Genomic DNA, 23,270 nt, shown 5'->3' with positions numbered 1-23,270 from the left:
CATCCTTAAAAATCTTTATGTTTGTATGCTTTTTACGACCATTCAGTGAATTAATAAGATTCCAGTTTGCGATAACAAGCGGAAAATGAAGATTAAAGTAGTAGGAAAAAAGGCGTTATCTATAGAAAAGACATCTTCCCAACTCTTTTTGGAGAAATCTGCAACATAATTCGTAAATTATAAGTGCAATTTCCTGAGGAAAGAGCGCTGTATTTGTAATTTTAAGAAATATGACCCACTTTAATATCATGGAAACCATTTGTATATAAAATGGAAAAAATGTTTCAGACAAAACTTGTAGAGGATTTAGTCCAGTACCATTTTTGTAATAGGTAGTTTTTTGGATGGAAGCAACCGAACAGGAGATACATACCAAACAACTGATTTTTGTCGCCATTTTATTAAAATAAAATCATGAACAAATATTCCAATATTAATTAGGTTTGTTGAATTTTATTATAATTAAAAATAGTAGTCCATTATTGTTGAAGTCTGACATGAAATCTGAGAAGTATGCTTGAAATCCGTGACATCTCGTAAAATCCAGAGAAATATGTATGAGATCCGTTGAAGTTTGTGTGAAATCTGTTGAAATCCATGAAATATAAAATTTAGTGTAATGACATGATTTTGACTCATGATTTTGTGATCTCGTGAAGGAAGAGACTTTTTAAAATTTATTATCTGGACAGATGAATGACATTTTTCAAATAATAGCATGTTTAATGCAAGAAATAATCATTATTGGAGTACCGACCACGGAAAACCCTATAATATTGTGAGTGAGATTCCAAAAAAAATTCAGTGTTAACTTTAGATGAGCAATTTTGAAAGATATGTATGAAGATACTCTCACGGGTGATTGGTATTTCCAATTTTTAAGAGACGCAAATATGTGAGATGATCTGCCCTTAAATTATGTAAGAATTTATATTATCAACAAGACGGTGCACCTGCCCACAATGGGCAAAAAGTAACGCAATATTTAAGTTCTCGAATCAGTGGATTGGTACTAACGGCCCTATTTCGTGGCCAGATTTAGTCCATTAGATTTGTTGGATAAGGCTATTTAATGGATAAAGATTACAGTAATGTGTGTCCACATTTAGAGTAGGAGCATTTTAATAATATTGAAGGCCGAATGTTAAGATCAGTAAGAAGTAATTTGTTCCGAAGAATACAGTTAAGTATGTATTAATGAAAATGGAGCACAATTTGAGCAGTATTTGTAAATTTATGTATTTGTCGTGTTTTTGTTTCAAAGTAATTGTTTTTCACATTCATTTGTGTCGTCCATGGCGCACTTATTTTAACTTTTTCAAAATAAAACTGATGTAAATCTAAACATGCATTTTTCCCATAAAATTCTTATTTAAGGGTATACAAATATTATATCACTGGATACAGAATAAAATTAATTGAACAGACCTCGTAGGCCGTATAGTTACCGAGATAGCAATAGGTTGTAGTCAAAATAAAATGAACACCCTGTACATCAAATTTGTGTAATATTTCGTGGTCTACAATTTCTGTAAATAATGTTTTTTTTCTAAAGTGATAGTGAACCTTTAAAAAGATATGATTGAAAAACTAAAAAACCAACCAAATTTCGAAGGTTCTAGGGGTGATACGGTGGAAGCAAAAGGGGTGGGAGGTCAAAAACTTGGTTTCGTAACCACCAGATGGCTCTCTATGACATGCAAGAAAAATTGGAACTACTTCTCATTTTGCAAGTTCAAATTCTCTATTCCCATAGTACCGATAAACCTTGTACTTTTAACGCGTACGATTCACGTGAAACAGTGATGTTTTACACTGAAACATGTCAAGTACGGTTGCACCTAAAGTTGTACAATCATTTTTGTAGACGATTGACTATGCCACAAATTTGTTGAGTTTACAGATGCTCTTTCTGTAAAAGTGGCACTTTTTAGTAGGCTGAAATGACATTTTTATGAGCACATAAATCGATTTGTTACATTAAGCTTAGAATCACCCCATACTTAGCTGTTTAATTTCTATGGGTTGCACGGACACCACTTCATTCTTTTCTTACTTGCTCAGATTGGGTCATAGCTACCTAGTTGATTACTTCCGGATAGATTACAGTCTTGGAATGTGAACTTAATCGCGCTTTGCTTCAAAAACGTAATGCACTGTATTACTCATAGCCATTACTCATTAAATCATTAATTACCATTACTAATTAACGATATCAGTTGTGAAAATAATCGAACAGTAAAACTAAATCGTTTATCTTGTGATATCATAAGATGAAGGCATGAAATAATAAACAAAACTCGTTAAAGTTAAAGCAACATCGCAAATAAAGATATAAAAATAAAAGGCATAAAATGGTCCAGTTTGAGAATGCATTTCAGTTTGAACCATGTTACCAGCGATTTCCGCCATCATTGTACATTCCTAGGTATGCCGAACAACTGGAACAGTAATGATTCCTGTTTTGGCAGCTATCCATGCAATACGGAATGAGGCAGCAAGGTATACACCTACAATTACATCGTGAGTTTATGCGGTTTAATTAAAGCAAGGGTTGCATTTACCCTATCAGGCACAAAACTACCGCGATTATGTGGGTTCTGGAGCTGGCCTCGGTTATAATCTTACTCGTTGTTTGTTGGTGGCAGTAAGGGCAAGTGACCGGCTGGGGTTGGGGCCCAAAAGCTACTTGTACCACGGGTGTGTTGGTCACGACGATTGATGCACCTATCCGTCCGAATTTATTACAATTTATTGCATATCTTTCGACATACTTACCCGAGGGCGCATAAATCGGCTGTCCTGATCCTTGAACGAATGTGTGGGCGGGTGCCGGAGGGTTCGCGGGGACATTAAATCCGATGTTTGGGGATGCGGCTTGTTCGTACGGCGGTGGTGCATCTTTACCCATGTCGGTAAATGCAGAGAATCCTAAAAACGTAGCGTACACGTTGTAAACACACAAATTACGATAGGTTAAATTGTTACAGTAATTAAATTTGTAATTGCTGACCTTATATTTCAAACGAAAAAAATCACCACTATGTGCTGTTTTAGTTTATAATCGCGTCGAAGTTCACCATCCAAAGGCCAACAACTAACTTAACAAAACAAAGTTTGGTTTACCGTTAGGGGCGCTCGGAGAATTTTGCTTGACGTCAGAAAAAAGACGTATATTTCCGAAAATCCCAATCGGTGACTCTCGCTTGAACTTCTGTTGCAGCAATGAAAATTGAAGGTTGCCAATTAAATTACCCAAATGTGGTACTTAGTAAATCCGATTCAAAGTAGGTGTCCACTGTCCCTACTAGATAGGCATTTGCTCTGTAGTGTGCGCAATACAAGTTGTTGACTCCGGTCATTCCGGTTCCACACATAAAAAAAGCATTAGTGCAGATTTACCTGCCTGCAGGCAACTTTTTGCCAATTAGTTCTAGTTTTTTAGTATAGAACTATACTCAAAGATCACAGCAACGCTGCTTGCGAACAATATTAAATTCACTTTCATTCATCTAGAGCACTTCTTGTTACCTGAATTGCGTGGAAACACACGCAATTCAATTGTATTCCCAGGAAAACAACGACATGTTGCTCAGTCGTGCTGTATATATTGGAAAAAAATTGGTAATTATCAATATCAATCAATATGAGGGTTATATTTGGGGTAATATATGTATTCTGTGGACGGAAACAAATCATTAGACGCCCGTCTATATTTTAGCAGGCAGAAACGCGTCTTCTACCTTTCTGAAGGTGAAGGTAGCCAGTACTCTGTAGTGGTGGACCGAAAGAACAAAAAACTTATCTTTTTAATTTCAAAGTTGTAATAGCACGGAAATATATGGATAAAACAAGAAACAAATTTTTTTCAAAATCGGTTAACATACCTATTCCGGTCGCGCATATGCCCTAAAGTTAGACAAAATAGTTATTTGTTTCATTAGTACAAAAAATGTCAGTTTTCGGGACGAGGAAGATAGTTGCTGGACGACGCGTTAGCGGAGTCCAGCAACCTTCCGAGTCCCGAAAACGCATTTTTTGTACGAATAAAACATAAAATTTTTTCTCCAACCCCCTTTACTTCAAATTATATTCGAATTTAGATTCAGTCACAGTTTCACTACTAGTATAAGAACTTCTGCTTTCTTGTCCTCACGTGTCATGCCACTCTAGTTTTTAGGTTAACTTATAACCTATTCTTTCTTACTTCTTACTTCTCACCTCTCGCGACTTTGTAGGGAGCAAATCTTGAGGTAGCATCTTCTGCCGTTTCTATAATCTCTGGCGGAGTGCAATCCATGTCGCTATCAGTTTCAGTCATTTCTATTGTATATACAATTAATATTGTTATATTTTGTATTGAAATAAAAAACTTACCATACAGTTTTTTAATTAAAATTAATTGCAATTAACTTTTTCAAATTTTGAATTCAAAATGACAGATAATAGTGCAATGGGTCTGAAGTAGATGGCTTTACGCGCTACGGCGGGTTGTATACGTATTAAAATTCCGTTCACGGAATATGTAAATTACGTTACACATGGTTTAAATAAAAATAGCGAGCGTAAATTATTTTCAATACATGTACATACGCATAGGTAACATCATTATTTGCATTGAATGTGCAAAAAATATTTGATTTGTATGTATAGAAATATCTTACAACCTGCAATGTAAAACGATGTCAATGTGACATATCTCCGTGATTGTAATTTTTTAATTGGCCAACTTTCAAGGTCAATTTCTTTTTGGTACTAGGACCAAAAGTATCCACTTTTTGTACAGTTGCCATGGTGAAAGCGATTAATCCGCAAAACGTCAATTTTAGGTACCGAACACTGTCACAAAATAGCGTCTTATTCAGGTGGTTGGAGAAAAACTTAATTTTTGCAATATTTTTTATGTTTGAATTTGAGATTTTCATAATGTAATATATGTTTGTAACATGATAGATAGATAGATAGATAAACTTTATTCATATTTACCGTAAGGTGTTGAATAATCTTGCACAATAAACAACAATTATTACAATACAGATGTGCACACACACAAAAAATTTTTAAATATTACAATACAGGTGTACACATACAAACAATTTAAAATATGTATGGTTATTTAAAAGAATCAAAAAATTCACATATAGAATAAAAAACAAATTCCCTGAAGTATGCATTCAAATTTTTTTTAAAACCAGAAATGTTACTTGCCTTTAAGGTATTTGGCAGGCTATTGTATATTTTTATAGCTGTTACAATGAAAGAATTGTTAAAAATACTAGATTTTGAAACCGGGGTTCTAATAAACTTACCACGTCTTGTATTGTAATTGTGAACCTTGGCATTAGCAACAAACAGGTGAATGTTGTTGTGGACGAACACTGCACATTCAATAATATATAAATTGTATAAGGTCGCAATTTTTAATTCCTTGAAATGAGACCGGCATGACTCCCGCGGACCTATGCCAACCAATATGCGGATGGCTCTTTTCTGCAGCTTAAAGATATTGCTCATAAGGTTTGAGTTTCCCCAAAATAGTATACCGAATCGTAAATGAGATTCAAAGTATGTAAAATATACACTCCTTAATGTATCATAGTGACATAAGCGTCTTAGATGACGGAGAGAGAATAACGCTTTATTCAGTTTTAAAATTAATGATGAACTATGCTGGCGCCATTTCATTTTATTATCAAATTCAAGGCCCAGAATTTTACATGTGTGAACAAAACTAAGTTTAACATTACCAAAATTAAAATTATCAAACTGCGTAATATCTTTCCCGAATACAATGATGTTGGTTTTATCGACATTTAATTGCAATTGATTATTTGAGAACCAACGATGTGCTTGAGATAATATATGTATCAGATTATTTGAAAGTTGTGACTGTGACGTGCCAGTGACTACAAAGCTAGTGTCGTCGGCATACATAGATACCCCGCAAACTGATTCAAGTGATCCAAAATTAAATGGCAAATCATTAAGGAAAATGACAAAAAGTAAAGGTCCCAAGACGGAGCCTTGAGGCACCCCACTTGATACAAGCCGTCGGTCGGATTCGGTATGTGAAACTTGTACAAATTGCTCTCTGTTAATTAGATATGATTTTATTAACTGTAAAGCTATTCCTCTAATACCATAATGAAATAATTTATTCAATAGAATAGTATGATTAATCACATCAAATGCTTTAGATAGATCACAATTAACACTAGCTGTCCACTTCTCCCCTTTTAAACCCGTTAAAATATTTAACATTAAATTATTGAGAGCTGTACTAGTAGATCTGCCGGGTATGAACCCGTGTTGTTGGCTGCAAAAAAGATCATTTTGTCTAAAATATTCAATAATACGGTTTTTTAAAGCTTTCTCGATTATTTTAGAAAAAATCAACAGAATGGCAATTGGGCGATAATTTTCTACCCTCGTTTTATCTTTTGATTTAAATAGAGGACGAATTCTAGCAATTTTTAAGACATCTGGGAAAACCCCAGCTTCAAAGCAATCGTTAATGGCACATGCGAGTGGCTTCGAAATTAATTTAGCAACGACCTTAATAATATTTTGTGGGACATCATCATATCCAGTAGATAATGTGCTTCTTAGAGATTTTATAATTGATTCCACTTCGGAGTGTGTAATAGGACTAAGAAACAAAGATGTACCTCTATTCGAGGGCATTAATAATTTCCCTCCTGGAATAGGAGTTATATTCTTTTGGATGGAGACACCTACATCAGCAAAGTAACTATTGAAACAATCTGCGACAACAGCAGGGTCATAATGTTTGATATCATTAACAACCAAGTTTAAGTTCTCCCTAGCTTCTGTTTTTTTTTATTTAAATCATTTTTAATTACTTCCCATACCTACTGTTTTTATAACATTAGGAGATTTGTTAATTTCAGCGGCGATATAATTTCTTCGTGCGGCCCTTACTATGTCTTTAAATTTCTTACAATATAACTTATAGTAATTTACTAAGGTGGGATCGGGAAAATGATTAACAATTTGCTTCAGTTCCCGTTTTGTTTTACTCGATTTTTTGATACCCTTAGTAATCCATCCTTTCTTATGTACGTTGGAGCGCAGGTTTTTTATAGGAAACGATTTATTAAAACAACATAAAAACTGTCTATAAAATATATCAAATTTGCCATGTTTAGCTGTGTACATTTGTGACCAATCCGTATTCGTTAGCACACTGCTAAAGAAATTATCTTACTTCTTCCCTTTCTGTACACGTGTTTATTGTAGTGTATCTTAGAGACGGCGCCTGTCATGTTGAGTATTAAGGCATTATGGTCCGAAAAATCGATGTAAATGTTTTTGGTTGAACAAAATGTATCAAAGTTGGTGTAAATATTATCAATGCACGTCTCTGATGTACTTGTGACCCTTGTCGGGGTGTCAAAGTTTGTGAAGTTAAAGGAGCTAAGTAATGATACAAACATCTTTACATCTTTTGAATCCAGTAGTAAATTTGAAATCACCACAAATGATAACCCGCTTTTTCGTAGAAAGCATTATCAGTAACTGTTCAAGCTGCGTCAAAAAGACACCCATATTGCCTGCCGGTGCACGATAAATTGATATTACACATGTAAAATTGGATAACAGTTGAAGACCACAACATTCGAAATCTTTTTCTATACTTAAATCAGTGACAAACTGTAAATTGGAAAAACTGAGGCTAGGCTTAATTTGGATCATTACCCCACCTCTTTGAAAACACTTGCGATTAAAATGACTGCCAACTACAAAATTTTTAAGCTGACAGGTAATTATTTGGTCATCATGGGCAAGCCAGTGTTCATTTACACACAAAACATCCAAATTTGTGTACTGAGACAAAAAAATTTCAAAGTCTAGCATTTTGTTAGCCAACCCTTGAATGTTTAAATGCAGTACACCAAAAGAATTCCCTATACCTAGTTTAGTGCTATCAGAATCCTTATCAGGGTAGTCATTACAACGGTTATAAAATAAATCAAGACAATTTCTATTACAATATTTGAAATCCAAATTCTTATCTTTTCAGATAGATTCTTAAAACATTGTATTTTAATTTGATTTAGGCATTGAATCATTTTTATTCAATGGTTTAGATCAGTTGATATCTTCCGGCCGCACATAAAACATTGAATTTTTTGTTCGTTTTTGATTGTATCTTTAATTTACCTTTTTAACGTTATACCTACTTTATAGTCTGTTAAATATTATGCAAAAGTATGCTTTGGTTTTTTAGATAGATAGAATCTTTTCTAATTTAATAAACAAACAGAATTAAAAAATGTTAGCTGGGTTTCATTCCCAATTTATTAACATAATTTTGTTCCAAATCGAGCAGGATTGAATGTTGACGGTACATTAACAATAGCGAAGAAATTCATCACGTTTACAGTCCACATGAATTAAAGACAATCAAGAGTTGGTACTAGAAAAAGTATTTGACAATTAATTTCCGTCAGATTTGATTTGCGAGAAGGAGGAAAATCTGAAGTTTTAGTGATTGGATTAATTAATTTAATTCGTCCTTAAATGGTCGTGGATGATTCGGCGAACGGTTGTGTTACAAACCCTGGACTTTTTTCTGCCTTTCCCGCCCGATTCAAAATCGGTTTACTCAATCTACAGAATTTACCCTATACACCCTCCGACTGTTGAAGAGAAACAATTTCTTGAGTAAGGAATTTGATCACAGCTCGGTACTCGAATTTACATGCTTGTTTTTCCAAGCCTAATAAGACTTGAAGTATCGTATTGTGAAAGTATTGGCTGGCTGCGATCTCTGGATCTATGTTAGGTCGGGAATTTTTGACGCTACCCTGTACTGCATTCATTATAAGAAGGTAGTAGATGGCGATGTGTTTAAAGATAAGATACATAGGAGAAATATCACTGTGCAGGTCCCTATGCTTTCTACCCGCTACCTTCTTAAAATAAATAGACAATAGAGTATAGGAATTTAACTCCCACTATTAAAAATAATGAGAACAGGACTTTTATTTAATTTTCTGATTATCCTGTAAAAATCTATCTCCTAGTTTAAAATCATTAAGAACGCCTTACCTAAAACTGAATGGAACTCTATAATATTCATTATTTGTTAAAAAATACTGGTTAGACTCTGCTTTTTCAAGAAATCTCCTTTCACCCCTAAGGGTAGATTGGGCGACCTCACTGTAATGTTGCCGAAATCATAAGATTAATCGCAGTTTCTTTTCAGTAAACGAAATACCAATATTATACCGGTTTCGAGCTAAATTACCTAGGTAACAATATTTTGCCGATTTAGAAGTAGCGTAACACTCTTTACGCGACTGCTGAATACAGCGGACGTGTTTATTTAGTTGTGATTATTTTTCTTTTGTGAATTGGGCAGGACCTACGGATTTGGATACGAGGTGGCTTACGGGCAGTCTACAGATCGCATCTCAAAGATAAGTTTTTATTTTTGACATTAGAATTACCTTTTATTTAATTCTGGTGCCTCGTGGACAAAGAAAACGAGTAAAAAACGAACTTCATGATCCACCTACAGCTGCACTTAGGGTTTTATAAAAGGGCCAAGAAGATTGGCCAAAAATGAAAATCGTCGTGTCTAAGTTCATAAGTGGCAAATTACAACCGTCGATATAATGGGTCCCTTGCCTAGGTTATCCAAAGGAAATTCGTATCTGCTTGTTGTAAGTGATTGATTCAGTTAAACCCTATGAGAGAGGCCACTGCAGATCGCGTTGTCATGTTCCTTGAAGAGGAAGTGTTTTTAGTATATGCCGTGCCGCATTTTATTATCTGTGATACTGAGACTCTGTTCACTGGCACAAAGTTTACAGCTTTAGTGAATGCTTATATAAATATGGTACAATGCCAATCGCGCAATAGGCACCGCAATTAGAAGCTTTGTCAATGAAAACCAAAAACTAAGAACATTGTTAAAATTCAATACGCTTTAAATTGGTCAACTCATGAAGTATCGGGGTAACCCCATTTTTTTTTAAATTATGGAAAGGTAGTTTGCCCCAGTCGAGATTAATACGGCAAAATACAAAGTACTGCTGATTTAACACTCGATCCTGCTGATCCTAACGTTACGATTATAATAGTAACGGTATAAAAGGATGTCTTTGAAAGTGTAGCAGATGGCCTATCGCAATAATGCAAATTATTATAATTTACGTAAAAGACATATGTATATCGTTCAATGCTGGAGACAAAGTAAGGCGCAGGAATAAAGTTCTTTCTGACGCTAGTAAAAAATTTTCTAGCATATTAACGCCCAAGTATGTATTAAATATGGTTAGAATTTCCAAATTTAGTGTATGAGTTAAGTAATTTGGATGGATCCGATGAAGGGAAATGGCACGTAAAGGATCTTAAAGTATATCTTGGCTCAAATTCCGACATTTCAGTAGGTTAGGAACTAGTGTATGTAGATAGTTAGGTGTACCATTGGCTTTAAATGGTAGAAGTAGCATGTAGACAGAGCTGGGCAGTATTCGATTTTGTAAATACTTTTTAGTATTCAAATGCTTTAAAGTATTCAAATGCTTTGTAATTAAATACTTTTATGGAAGCAGTATTTGTATTTGTAACTCAAATACTTTCACAAATATTTAGTATTCGAATACTTCGCATAGTATTTGAATACTTAACCTTCCTTTTTTACCAAAAATCGACTGCACCAAAATTTCTCGGGAAAACACTTTTTCTTATTAATTTTGGTGCGTAGAATCCAAAACATTTCGTACTTTTTCGATCAGACTTCTCAATCAAAAGTTATAGACTAGAAACCAATTTCGAAAGAAAATTCAAAGGGCTGTAACTTTTGAATCAGTAGCCCAATCTTGGAACTGTTTGAAATTATGGATTCTACAGGCCACATTCTATAAGAAAATTTTTTTTCCGGGTCGATCTGAGACAATTTTTTTCTCGGGGCTCAAAAAAAGGCAGTGTATAACCTTCCTTTTTTACCAAAAATCGACTACACCAAAATTTCTCGGGAAAACACTTTCTTATTAAATTTGGTGCGTAGAATCCAAAACAATTCGTACTTTTTCGATCAGACTTCTCAATCAAAAGTTATAGACTAGAAACCAATTTCGAAAGAAAATTCAAAGGGCTGTAACTTTTGAACTAGTGGCCCAATCTTGGAACTGTTTGAAATTATGGATTCTACAGGCCACATTCTATAAGAAAATGTTTTCCCGGTCGATCTCAGACAATTTTTTTTCCGACCTAAAAAATAGGCAGTACTTTTAAGTTATTCAAATATTTGAGAACAATTTAGAAATGTTTAGGGAAAGTTTCCATTGTCACAAAATCAAATATAAAAATCCGATACATCTGAATACCGAACTCGATAGTCTACGTAACTTAAAAACAATAGGGACATTTCTTATATCCTTAAGACCATGTGTACCAATTTTCAAAGCTATCGCACGTTTCTAAACAAACTATCATGCACACGGACAAACGGAAGGTCAATAAAGGATCTGTTCCAAAATCGCTAGGATTAATTTCAGAAAGGCGTACGTATCATGTGCACGACGTGCGATCGCTTTGAAAACTGGTACACGTATTCTTAAGTATATAACTGGTATAAGAAAGGTCCTGGTAGGTAGGTACCTCCTATATAATAATAATATTACGCTTTTACTCCCCTTAAATTTGTATATAACAATAGAAATATAAAAAAAGCTAACCCCATACAAAGTATAACTTGATTTTTTAAGTAGTATCAAGACTTTTATCTAGTATACTATTTTAAATTTTTAATGTATTTGAGTGACAAGTATTCGAATACTTTTGAAAGTATTCGAATATATTCTAAAGTATTTGAATACTTATTTTTTTAAGTATTTGAATACTTTTCAATGTATCTGTATCTAGTATTCGCTTGTGCGGGACGTAAAAGTATTTAGTATTCAAATACCTTTGATTTGTGTAAAGTATTTACTATTTAGTATTCAAATACTTTTTGAAAGTATTCTACCCAGCTCTGCATGTAAAGTGACGCAAAACGATAAGGTAGGATACAGACTTCACCGAAATTGGCAATATCCATTTATGACTTTTCCTAATTCAGTTGTTCCGAATGTAGTATTCCTGTATGGGCGTATGATACGCGTACAATCACAGATTTAAATATATCTACTAAAATCTGTGGTACAATCCTGCTTTCTGCAGTCATTTGCCTTTTTAGGGTTGATGTTTCTATTTTAGGTAAGTTCTATTGTAAATGAGGGAGGAAAATAAAGAAAAATTTTTTATTCCTTATTTTTTTCGATCGAAGAGGAGAGGTTTCAATGTTCGTCCACGTCTCTGTATATAATATTGTGTTGTTTTGATAGTAATTGTTCGTTTTTAAATCGGCGTGTAAGCGTAAAAGTATGTAATAGGAATGTATGGGTAAAAAAAGTTTTGATCCTCAGTTAACCTGCTTGTGGNGACTCTCTCATCCATCTCACAACCCAATCCCACTACCTGAAATGCCCCCGCCGCTTCTCGCTAATGTAGACCTTTCTAAAACATTACCCAACCCAGTTGCAATAGACCCTCCATGGAGGAAAACAATTCCTATTATCGACACAACGCTTAGCATACTTCCAAAACTCGATCCAACTTTCCACAGACTTAAAAGCGTTCTATAAGAGCCACATACGCAAAACCTGGCAGACGCACTGGAACAGTGTTCACTCAAAACTTCACGAGATCAATCCAACAGTAAAGCCATTTAAAGCTGCCCCCATGTCCAGGAAAAGTAAAATTATCATTCGAAGACTGCGAATCGGACACACAAGATTGACTCACATGCATCTCTTAACCTCCGATCCTCCACCAGTCTGTGAACACTGCAACAATCCACTGACTATAAAACACATCCTTATCGACTGCGAACATCATGCAAATACTCGACGCTTCCACACACTGAAGAACAGCTTAAATGAAATTCTAAACTCTACCGACCAAGTTCCTCCAAAGTATCAATATCTATGACAAAATTTAGCGTATAGCTCTTAGGTTAAGTTTAGAAATGTATGGCTAATACTTGATTGTTCCTGTGTCAATGACCTTTGATGTTGAGACACATTAATTTTAATAATAAAAAAAAATAATAACTTCTAATCTCTTTTGTACCGGGAAATTTTTTTATTTCATACAATATATTTCATGACTTCCTTTACTGTTGCAATATTCACATTCGAATTGCGATATCTCACGCTTATTAACAAGCTCCTAGCGAGTTTATAATTTTGCGGTGTCTGTCCGTCCGTCCGTCCGTTAGCACGATAACTCATAAACGAAAGAAATGAAATTTGATACATAGCCACTTGGAATAATAGCAAATGTAGCGCCGTTTTCCAAATTTGGTTTTGTGCATGATGTGCAGTGCCAATTTTCTTATTTATGGAAGCAATTAATACACACTTTAAATAAAATCAAAACTAACATCAGGTTTAAAATTTGGCTTTGCACATGCTATAGCCATACCCAGGAGCTCGTTTGCTATATTTGTTTAATTTATTAGTTTTCATATTTGTTTATGTAGAGCTGGTTGCTACAGAGACCATTGTTTTAAACTTGGCCGCATTAGCAACATCACCTGAATTTGATGCTGCCATGCTACTTGCTCGTTTTTCTAAAAATTCATTTAAGTTTGCAGGGTCTTGTTGATCTAATTGATAAGCGCGATTTGTGTATGTGTAATAATATGTGTAATAGTAGAATCGGTGAAAGATCTAGGTGTCCTTCTGATAGACTCGAAATTGAAGTTTGTCATATTAAATTATGATGTAGTAATATGTTCACCTTAAAATGCCACTGGTGGCAATAAATGCTTATTATTTACATTTTCTTTTGTACTTTTTTTCTGTTCTCTCAACTCCTTCTCCTCTATCTATCTCTTGCTTTCTTTCTCTCTTTTTTAGTAATTTCAACAGAACACAAAGCGTGCGTGCAGTGACCATGAGTTGCGTTGCGTGCGTCTCGCCTCAATATCGCATTGTAATATGTGCAACAACAATTAAATTTAAATTGCAGTTCAAACACGTTGAAGATAACGTTCGATAATTTATTCGCAAGCATTTCTCGATACGGATATCGCTCCATTTTCATTGGGTTTTTCTTGTCGATGTGTAATTTATACCCGTGTAGGGGCGGGAAAGAATACCCCTACCGCAGGGGTCACTGCGTGTCGTAGAAGGCGACTAATCAACTGCCGGACGGCTGCAAACCCTTGCACTGTAAAAGAATGTTTCGTGGAATCTAAGACTGTGATTTGCACAATAAATCAGTTGAGTGATTTTTCTACATCGTTTCACTTAACATTGTAACTTGCAACCATTTTGGACTGCTCTTACCCTCGCATTCCTGAAAACTGAACACGATTTTCTCGAATCAGATGTGGCCATTGTGCTTTTTGACACGGTTCCCAATTTTTTTGGTTTTTTACCGATTCTTTAAAACGCTACTTGTAAGTTAACATTTTCTGAACTTAAAAATAAGTAAAATTCAGGTTATTGGCAGGCACTCCAACAAATACAACGCTTTACAATCCGAAACCGTATTAGATAAAAGTACCGTATCAACGTAAATTTGCTATCCATATGGGCACAGATAAAATACATACGCCCTATGGGTCTTGAAATAGACAAACGATGTATTCGGGCTACCATTGTAAAATAACCACAGCCGTAATAACGTGACATGTTATTTAGTCTTAAGACTGTTATTTAGTCTTAAAAATGTAGATGAAATATGTATAGACCGTGAAACATAATACAGTTCATATTTCAGAAAATGCTCAAAATAACAATATGCTAATTGAATTTTGTTCATTTATCATAAATCTGAGTCCTGGCTTATTGTCAAACCGAAAGTCAAATTCAATTTTTGTTCTACCGAAAGGTTTAATCTTACACCAATGTGTAAGTACTATACAATACTGTACTATACACTGCCTTAATTAATGTGTATTGATCTGAAAAAAACCTTTTTTACTATACACTTGAAAATGGAACGAGTTCGTTCCTAAACATGCCGTGTAGTACAACTTTTGTAAGCAGCTTCAGCTGTATACTCACATAAAGCAGTGTCAGTCGATCGATTGTAATTTATGCAGACAAAACCATGCTGATTGGTAATAATGATATTGAACTTTTTTAAATAGTTCATTAATTGTTTATTAATTACTGATTCAAAAACTTTGGACAAATTTTAAAGCAAGCTAATCGGCCTATAGTTGACAACGTCATTTGGGACTCCCTGTTTCAACAGTCGCATCAACTTCCAAACGACATGGGAAAACACAAGTTTGATAACTTAAATTAATTATGTAATATAATGGTTTGGCAATTAAACGGTTAACTAATTTTAATAATCTATTACTTATTTCATCACTTCCACAAGATAAGGATGATTTCAACCATCCCACTAAAATATCGTCCTCAAAGGAAGAGAAAGGTATACTTTTATTATTACAGGTCAATTTGCCAGCACTGCCATAAAAACGTGAAAAATAAAAGGTGAACATATCAATAGCTTGTGAGTCAGATACCATAGCTTCATCCTTAAAAATCTTTATGTTTGTATGCTTTTTACGACCATTCAGTGAATTAATAAGATTCCAGTTTGCGATAACAAGCGGAAAATGAAGATTAAAGTAGTAGGAAAAAAGGCGTTATCTATAGAAAAGACATCTTCCCAACTCTTTTTGGAGAAATCTGCAACATAATTCGTAAATTATAAGTGCAATTTCCTGAGGAAAGAGCGCTGTATTTGTAATTTTAAGAAATATGACCCACTTTAATATCATGGAAACCATTTGTATATAAAATGGAAAAAATGTTTCAGACAAAACTTGTAGAGGATTTAGTCCAGTACCATTTTTGTAATAGGTAGTTTTTTGGATGGAAGCAACCGAACAGGAGATACATACCAAACAACTGATTTTTGTCGCCATTTTATTAAAATAAAATCATGAACAAATATTCCAATATTAATTAGGTTTGTTGAATTTTATTATAATTAAAAATAGTAGTCCATTATTGTTGAAGTCTGACATGAAATCTGAGAAGTATGCTTGAAATCCGTGACATCTCGTAAAATCCAGAGAAATATGTATGAGATCCGTTGAAGTTTGTGTGAAATCTGTTGAAATCCATGAAATATAAAATTTAGTGTAATGACATGATTTTGACTCATGATTTTGTGATCTCGTGAAGGAAGAGACTTTTTAAAATTTATTATCTGGACAGATGAATGACATTTTTCAAATAATAGCATGTTTAATGCAAGAAATAATCATTATTGGAGTACCGACCACGGAAAACCCTATAATATTGTGAGTGAGATTCCAAAAAAAATTCAGTGTTAACTTTAGATGAGCAATTTTGAAAGATATGTATGAAGATACTCTCACGGGTGATTGGTATTTCCAATTTTTAAGAGACGCAAATATGTGAGATGATCTGCCCTTAAATTATGTAAGAATTTATATTATCAACAAGACGGTGCACCTGCCCACAATGGGCAAAAAGTAACGCAATATTTAAGTTCTCGAATCAGTGGATTGGTACTAACGGCCCTATTTCGTGGCCAGATTTAGTCCATTAGATTTGTTGGATAAGGCTATTTAATGGATAAAGATTACAGTAATGTGTGTCCACATTTAGAGTAGGAGCATTTTAATAATATTGAAGGCCGAATGTTAAGATCAGTAAGAAGTAATTTGTTCCGAAGAATACAGTTAAGTATGTATTAATGAAAATGGAGCACAATTTGAGCAGTATTTGTAAATTTATGTATTTGTCGTGTTTTTGTTTCAAAGTAATTGTTTTTCACATTCATTTGTGTCGTCCATGGCGCACTTATTTTAACTTTTTCAAAATAAAACTGATGTAAATCTAAACATGCATTTTTCCCATAAAATTCTTATTTAAGGGTATACAAATATTATATCACTGGATACAGAATAAAATTAATTGAACAGACCTCGTAGGCCGTATAGTTACCGAGATAGCAATAGGTTGTAGTCAAAATAAAATGAACACCCTGTACATCAAATTTGTGTAATATTTCGTGGTCTACAATTTCTGTAAATAATGTTTTTTTTCTAAAGTGATAGTGAACCTTTAAAAAGATATGATTGAAAAACTAAAAAACCAACCAAATTTCGAAGGTTCTAGGGGTGATACGGTGGAAGCAAAAGGGGTGGGAGGTCAAAAACTTGGTTTCGTAACCACCAGATGGCTCTCTATGACATGCAAGAAAAATTGGAACTACTTCTCATTTTGCAAGTTCAAATTCTCTATTCCCATAGTACCGATAAACCTTGTACTTTTAACGCGTACGATTCACGTGAAACAGTGATGTTTTACACTGAAACATGTCAAGTACGGTTGCACCTAAAGTTGTACAATCATTTTTGTAGACGATTGACTATGCCACAAATTTGTTGAGTTTACAGATGCTCTTTCTGTAAAAGTGGCACTTTTTAGTAGGCTGAAATGACATTTTTATGAGCACATAAATCGATTTGTTACATTAAGCTTAGAATCACCCCATACTTAGCTGTTTAATTTCTATGGGTTGCACGGACACCACTTCATTCTTTTCTTACTTGCTCAGATTGGGTCATAGCTACCTAGTTGATTACTTCCGGATAGATTACAGTCTTGGAATGTGAACTTAATCGCGCTTTGCTTCAAAAACGTAATGCACTGTATTACTCATAGCCATTACTCATTAAATCATTAATTACCATTACTAATTAACGATATCAGTTGTGAAAATAATCGAACAGTAAAACTAAATCGTTTATCTTGTGATATCATAAGATGAAGGCATGAAATAATAAACAAAACTCGTTAAAGTTAAAGCAACATCGCAAATAAAGATATAAAAATAAAAGGCATAAAATGGTCCAGTTTGAGAATGCATTTCAGTTTGAACCATGTTACCAGCGATTTCCGCCATCATTGTACATTCCTAGGTATGCCGAACAACTGGAACAGTAATGATTCCTGTTTTGGCAGCTATCCATGCAATACGGAATGAGGCAGCAAGGTATACACCTACAATTACATCGTGAGTTTATGCGGTTTAATTAAAGCAAGGGTTGCATTTACCCTATCAGGCACAAAACTACCGCGATTATGTGGGTTCTGGAGCTGGCCTCGGTTATAATCTTACTCGTTGTTTGTTGGTGGCAGTAAGGGCAAGTGACCGGCTGGGGTTGGGGCCCAAAAGCTACTTGTACCACGGGTGTGTTGGTCACGACGATTGATGCACCTATCCGTCCGAATTTATTACAATTTATTGCATATCTTTCGACATACTTACCCGAGGGCGCATAAATCGGCTGTCCTGATCCTTGAACGAATGTGTGGGCGGGTGCCGGAGGGTTCGCGGGGACATTAAATCCGATGTTTGGGGATGCGGCTTGTTCGTACGGCGGTGGTGCATCTTTACCCATGTCGGTAAATGCAGAGAATCCTAAAAACGTAGCGTACACGTTGTAAACACACAAATTACGATAGGTTAAATTGTTACAGTAATTAAATTTGTAATTGCTGACCTTATATTTCAAACGAAAAAAATCACCACTATGTGCTGTTTTAGTTTATAATCGCGTCGAAGTTCACCATCCAAAGGCCAACAACTAACTTAACAAAACAAAGTTTGGTTTACCGTTAGGGGCGCTCGGAGAATTTTGCTTGACGTCAGAAAAAAGACGTATATTTCCGAAAATCCCAATCGGTGACTCTCGCTTGAACTTCTGTTGCAGCAATGAAAATTGAAGGTTGCCAATTAAATTACCCAAATGTGGTACTTAGTAAATCCGATTCAAAGTAGGTGTCCACTGTCCCTACTAGATAGGCATTTGCTCTGTAGTGTGCGCAATACAAGTTGTTGACTCCGGTCATTCCGGTTCCACACATAAAAAAAGCATTAGTGCAGATTTACCTGCCTGCAGGCAACTTTTTGCCAATTAGTTCTACACGGTAAAAAACCTTTTCTTGATATAAAATTTTGTATTGCTTTAATTTCGTTTCTTTAATTTGACCATAATAACATTTAATTCAAAGATTATTTTTTATTTTAAGAGATCTAGTTTATTTAACAGTAAAGTATTATTTCTTTAGTTAAATTTTTTTAATGTAAAGCAATATCGTAAAAGTAAACATACATGTCGTTAGTTGAAATGTAGGAAAAATTTAAAGAGAACCTTTTTGAATGATAACGTCAAAATAATCCTATGTTCGGCTTGAAGCTTTTATTTGTGGAAAAATAATAGTGGATTTGTTTTAAAGATACATTATGTTTAATCCGAAAGGGAGAGTCTAAAACTAAAGAAACACTCGTTTTCTTTGTTCATTATTTGGCTACATTTAAATGTATTAAATACTTAAGACAAGCATTTCTTTATTTGAACTTATGCTTATATTTTTCATTTAATGCGTGCTTCTTTATAAGCAGAATATTAAACGTGCAAATTGCAGTTGCAAACCCACTGAATATACAGGAATACGCCATAACTGTCCAGTGTCTTGTCATGTTCGTATAGCGGTATCAGTTCAGTATATCCCGTGAATTTGCAGTTTTTAGTTTCTTTAATAGTGCTACTGGATGAAGTGAAAATGTATGCTGATGTTGAAAGTTTACTCGAGGATTGGGGACTGCCTCAATTAATTGAAACCTTTAAAAGTAAGTATTTAGTATATAGTTACTTATGTACCTACCTTTTATGTACCTACCTAAAGTCAAATCAAGTAGTGGTAGGTACTTGTTACTTTTATTTTAATTATAATTATTATTGGTGTAATTGAATTACATCGGATTATGTGATTAGGTCACCTGTTACTTTTTGCTTTATTTGGAAAAATAAGTTGGGTGAATTTTGAGATTTGCACGCATACATGGCAAGCATTTCAAATTTCGATTATGGTATTTCTTAATGGTTTTACTTGGTGTAGGTATAAATCAACAATTTGTGTGATTCTGTAGGTCACCGACATGAAATTTAATACATTATTAAATTATTTCCTACCAGCATTTCTTCATAACTTATGCTCTATATACATATAGAGATTATTGTTAATCCGCGAGAAACTGAGTGTATAGCAGATTTTTCATTCCGTAATCTAATTTCTCATTTCATGTTGCTTACAATCCGAGTTACAATTTTGTGTTTATTTTTTTAATTAGAATTTAGATCACTAGGTAACTATATTTCTAAAATTATTATAATTTTTAGACAACGACATAGATCTCTCAAACTTCTTTTTATTAGAAGAATCTTTAATAAAGGAACTTATTCCCAGCATTGGGATCAGGGCAAAGTTTTTATCTCTATTTAAAAGAGCAAAAGAACTGGAGAATTCTAGTATTGTAGTCCACGAAGTAGTCCAGGTATGCTGTATACATACTACACCTTCCAGATTTTCTTAATTGTACAAATTTAAGGCGGTTGACGACGAAACATCAAATCTTATCCAGGCGAACATGGAGTTTGAGTCAAACTCAGAAAATAGGGTAAAATGCATCATGCATGCCGTAAGTTTAATTGAATCTGAATTTTAATACTTATTTAAAGGAGAGAAACGAGCAATACTTTATCATACCCCAACAACATCGGCCGGCTGCTGAAATCGGACTCGAAAACATGCTTAAAAAAATTCAACTACCGGAATTTGATCTAAAAACTCTTTTATGTACCAGCGTATTTGGATCAGAAATTTTGGAATATTACAATAAAAATAAATTTTTGGATATGAAACGGAGAAACAAATTAACAGAAATAATTATTAAGCACGTTTTTGATTATGTTGCAAAATAGTGAGTTTACATCATATGAAGTCGTACCTTTACCAATACCTACCAAATTTTTAGTCGACTAACACCAGAGGATTACAATGTCCTAGCATCAAAAATAATAACGCTTTTCCCAAAGGAAACTGCTAGTACTTACTATGTTCCAGCCATTCGCAAGAGAGACTCTATAACTCGCAAACCTATACTGGCACGCGGTAAATTGGTAGACAAATGTCGAAACCTTTTACATGACTGTGGACCGAGTGTCATTATTAGGAAAAGGAAAAGTAGTTATTTGGATGAAGATGACAGTTATGGTCACACTAAAGAAAGGCAAATAGTGTTAGAAAGTGGTTAGTAAATAAATATCGATTGCTTATAAAATGTTTATAAAAATATAACTTACAGATGAGCTAAAAAATGATATGATATGGCTGCAAAATAGGCATGAGCCCTGGGATGAAGTTCTGACAAAGTGGAAGAATACGTACGGGCTTCGGAAATTATCGACTGCAGCGACTGTCAGAGAGTTCTTTGAAGAATGGCCAATTTTAAAAAAAGACAATTCAGAGGTTTTGGTAGGTTTTATCAATTTTTTTAGTTCAAGCAGATTTTCAAACGGTAATTTAACGTGAATTTTCGAAAAACGCTCGGACACGTCAATTTTTTTATTCTAACGTATAAAACGTTTACAATAAAACACGCTCACTATCCTTTGGCGCTGGAGGCACAACTCCAAAAATGTTAATTATGCCTAATTGAGCATCCAACATATAATTGGAAAGGCCTTCCCTTTTAAATATGAAATCTTATTTTTTTTATATTTAATCATTTAGTTTCCAAATGTTTTGTTTTGAGCCACCCTCCTAAGGCATTTCCAAATTAAATAATGAAATTGTTTACAATACTATTATATCTTTTAAATGTAGTGACACTTACTTAGTTGTTTGATTATTGCAGATTAACTTGGATTTTGAAAGAGAGTATCCACAATCAACTCTGAAGCTCATTTTGGACTGGGAGAGCGCGTTTCAAAAAATTTTTGAATATAAAAGTCTTACAATAAAAGATAAATTTTGTGAGGAACTAATTACACTTTTAAACAGCGAGGGCATTACGGAAGGTACTAGTATAATTAGTTGAATTGTTGTGTAAATACAAATAATTCTGGTTTTTAGATAGTACATTTGCCGCACAAATCAGTATATTAGCGTATTTAGTACCTCCTAAAGGCAAAATTAATTTGGGTAGCAAGAATTTGTGGAAATTTTCATCTGCAGAAGCAGTCAATTCTATTATATGCCATGCTAAGGTAAATATTTCTCATTTTATGTAGTACGTTCTTTAATATGTTGCTTTAATGTGCAGATTCCCGGTGACGTAGATGAGATTATCAGGAAAAACAAGGAAACCGCGGCCATTAAAAAACAGACCGTCCAACCTTACATGATAGTGGAAGGGCCTTCATTAAAACAACTTAACAATTTTTATATAGTTGTGGACGAATTAAGGTACCAGACAAAATCTGCGAAACAAGCCTTTGATAATGTTTTCAAATTATTTTTTGTAACAAACGCGAAATATCCTGCCCCCGCAGAACATATTTACCTAATTATTCAGAAGGGCATTTATCATATAAATACTCGTCAAGATAATATCATTCCATATATTATGGACATACTGGAACTTTTAAAAAAAGATTAACTCTGTGTCGATAGCACAAGATCTCTTAAATACTATTGTTACTTACTTGGTGCCATATTATTTATTAATTAGGTCTACAAGAGAAATACTTGAGTTTAAGAATATTGTAACTTGTTTTTTATTTAGCAATTACTACTTACAGAATTTTTTTTTCAAATTTAACGTTTTGTTTACATAATACAAAGTTTATATATAAAATTGTAAAATGAAGTGTGGAGAGTGCCGACGTACTTTTGTTAATCCAAAAAAATTTGCATTGCATCTAGAAATCTTTCACCAAAAGACTAATTTTATGTGTCCAGAAAAAAATTGTAGGCGATTATTTTCAAGAAGGGATGCATTCGTTAAACATTTAACATCAAAACATATTAATAAATTTCCTTCAACTTCATCAGTAAAGCCCCATGTTCGTGACACTCATACAATACCTACTGCATCGGTATTACCTCAGAATGCACAAGCTGCACATCAAGATAACTTTAATAACATTGAAGATGAACGCACAGTAAGTTCTGATAGTCTAGACACACTTGTATCAAAATTTTGTAGTTTAATAGATTCTGAAATAAGAAAATTCATTTCACAGCTTTATGACAAACTAACAATAACAAAAAGTTGCATTCAAAATATTATTCAATTTGTAAATGCGTTTTTATCATCGGGTGTTTTAGACCTGTTACAAAAATGTTGTGAGGTAGCTAATGGAAACACTTTACCGTCACAAATTTCAAATATGTTTAAAT

At 34.0% G+C, this 23,270-nt stretch overlaps 3 protein-coding genes across 3 annotated transcripts; 1 reads left to right on the top strand and 2 right to left on the bottom strand.

Moving 5' to 3' along the window:
- Positions 1 to 2,239: 2,239 nt before the first annotated feature.
- On the bottom strand, positions 2,240 to 3,172 carry LOC116173826 (lipopolysaccharide-induced tumor necrosis factor-alpha factor homolog). Its single transcript, XM_031491537.1, has 4 exons — positions 3,014 to 3,172; positions 2,779 to 2,931; positions 2,565 to 2,727; positions 2,240 to 2,510 (listed from the first exon to the last, which is right to left on the bottom strand). The coding sequence occupies exons 2-4, from the start codon at positions 2,909 to 2,911 to the stop codon at positions 2,393 to 2,395; spliced, it is 414 nt and encodes a 137-aa protein (XP_031347397.1). The 5' UTR covers positions 2,912 to 2,931; positions 3,014 to 3,172; the 3' UTR covers positions 2,240 to 2,392.
- A 14,640-nt stretch (positions 3,173 to 17,812) lies between these two features.
- On the bottom strand, positions 17,813 to 18,745 carry LOC116173312 (lipopolysaccharide-induced tumor necrosis factor-alpha factor homolog). The gene is made up of 4 exons (XM_031490688.1): positions 18,587 to 18,745; positions 18,352 to 18,504; positions 18,138 to 18,300; positions 17,813 to 18,083 (listed from the first exon to the last, which is right to left on the bottom strand). The coding sequence occupies exons 2-4, from the start codon at positions 18,482 to 18,484 to the stop codon at positions 17,966 to 17,968; spliced, it is 414 nt and encodes a 137-aa protein (XP_031346548.1). The 5' UTR covers positions 18,485 to 18,504; positions 18,587 to 18,745; the 3' UTR covers positions 17,813 to 17,965.
- A 361-nt stretch (positions 18,746 to 19,106) lies between these two features.
- Positions 19,107 to 22,564, top strand: LOC116173311. The gene is made up of 9 exons (XM_031490686.1): positions 19,107 to 19,716; positions 20,267 to 20,421; positions 20,476 to 20,544; positions 20,606 to 20,847; positions 20,902 to 21,176; positions 21,232 to 21,401; positions 21,784 to 21,946; positions 22,002 to 22,135; positions 22,192 to 22,564. The coding sequence occupies exons 1-9, from the start codon at positions 19,650 to 19,652 to the stop codon at positions 22,525 to 22,527; spliced, it is 1,611 nt and encodes a 536-aa protein (XP_031346546.1). The 5' UTR covers positions 19,107 to 19,649; the 3' UTR covers positions 22,528 to 22,564.
- Positions 22,565 to 23,270: the final 706 nt, after the last annotated feature.

This window comes from Photinus pyralis, unplaced genomic scaffold (genome assembly GCF_008802855.1).
Source record: "Photinus pyralis isolate 1611_PpyrPB1 unplaced genomic scaffold, Ppyr1.3 Ppyr1.4_LG6, whole genome shotgun sequence".
NCBI lineage: Eukaryota > Metazoa > Arthropoda > Insecta > Coleoptera > Lampyridae > Photinus > Photinus pyralis.
This window is presented reverse-complemented; position numbering and strand designations above follow the sequence as displayed.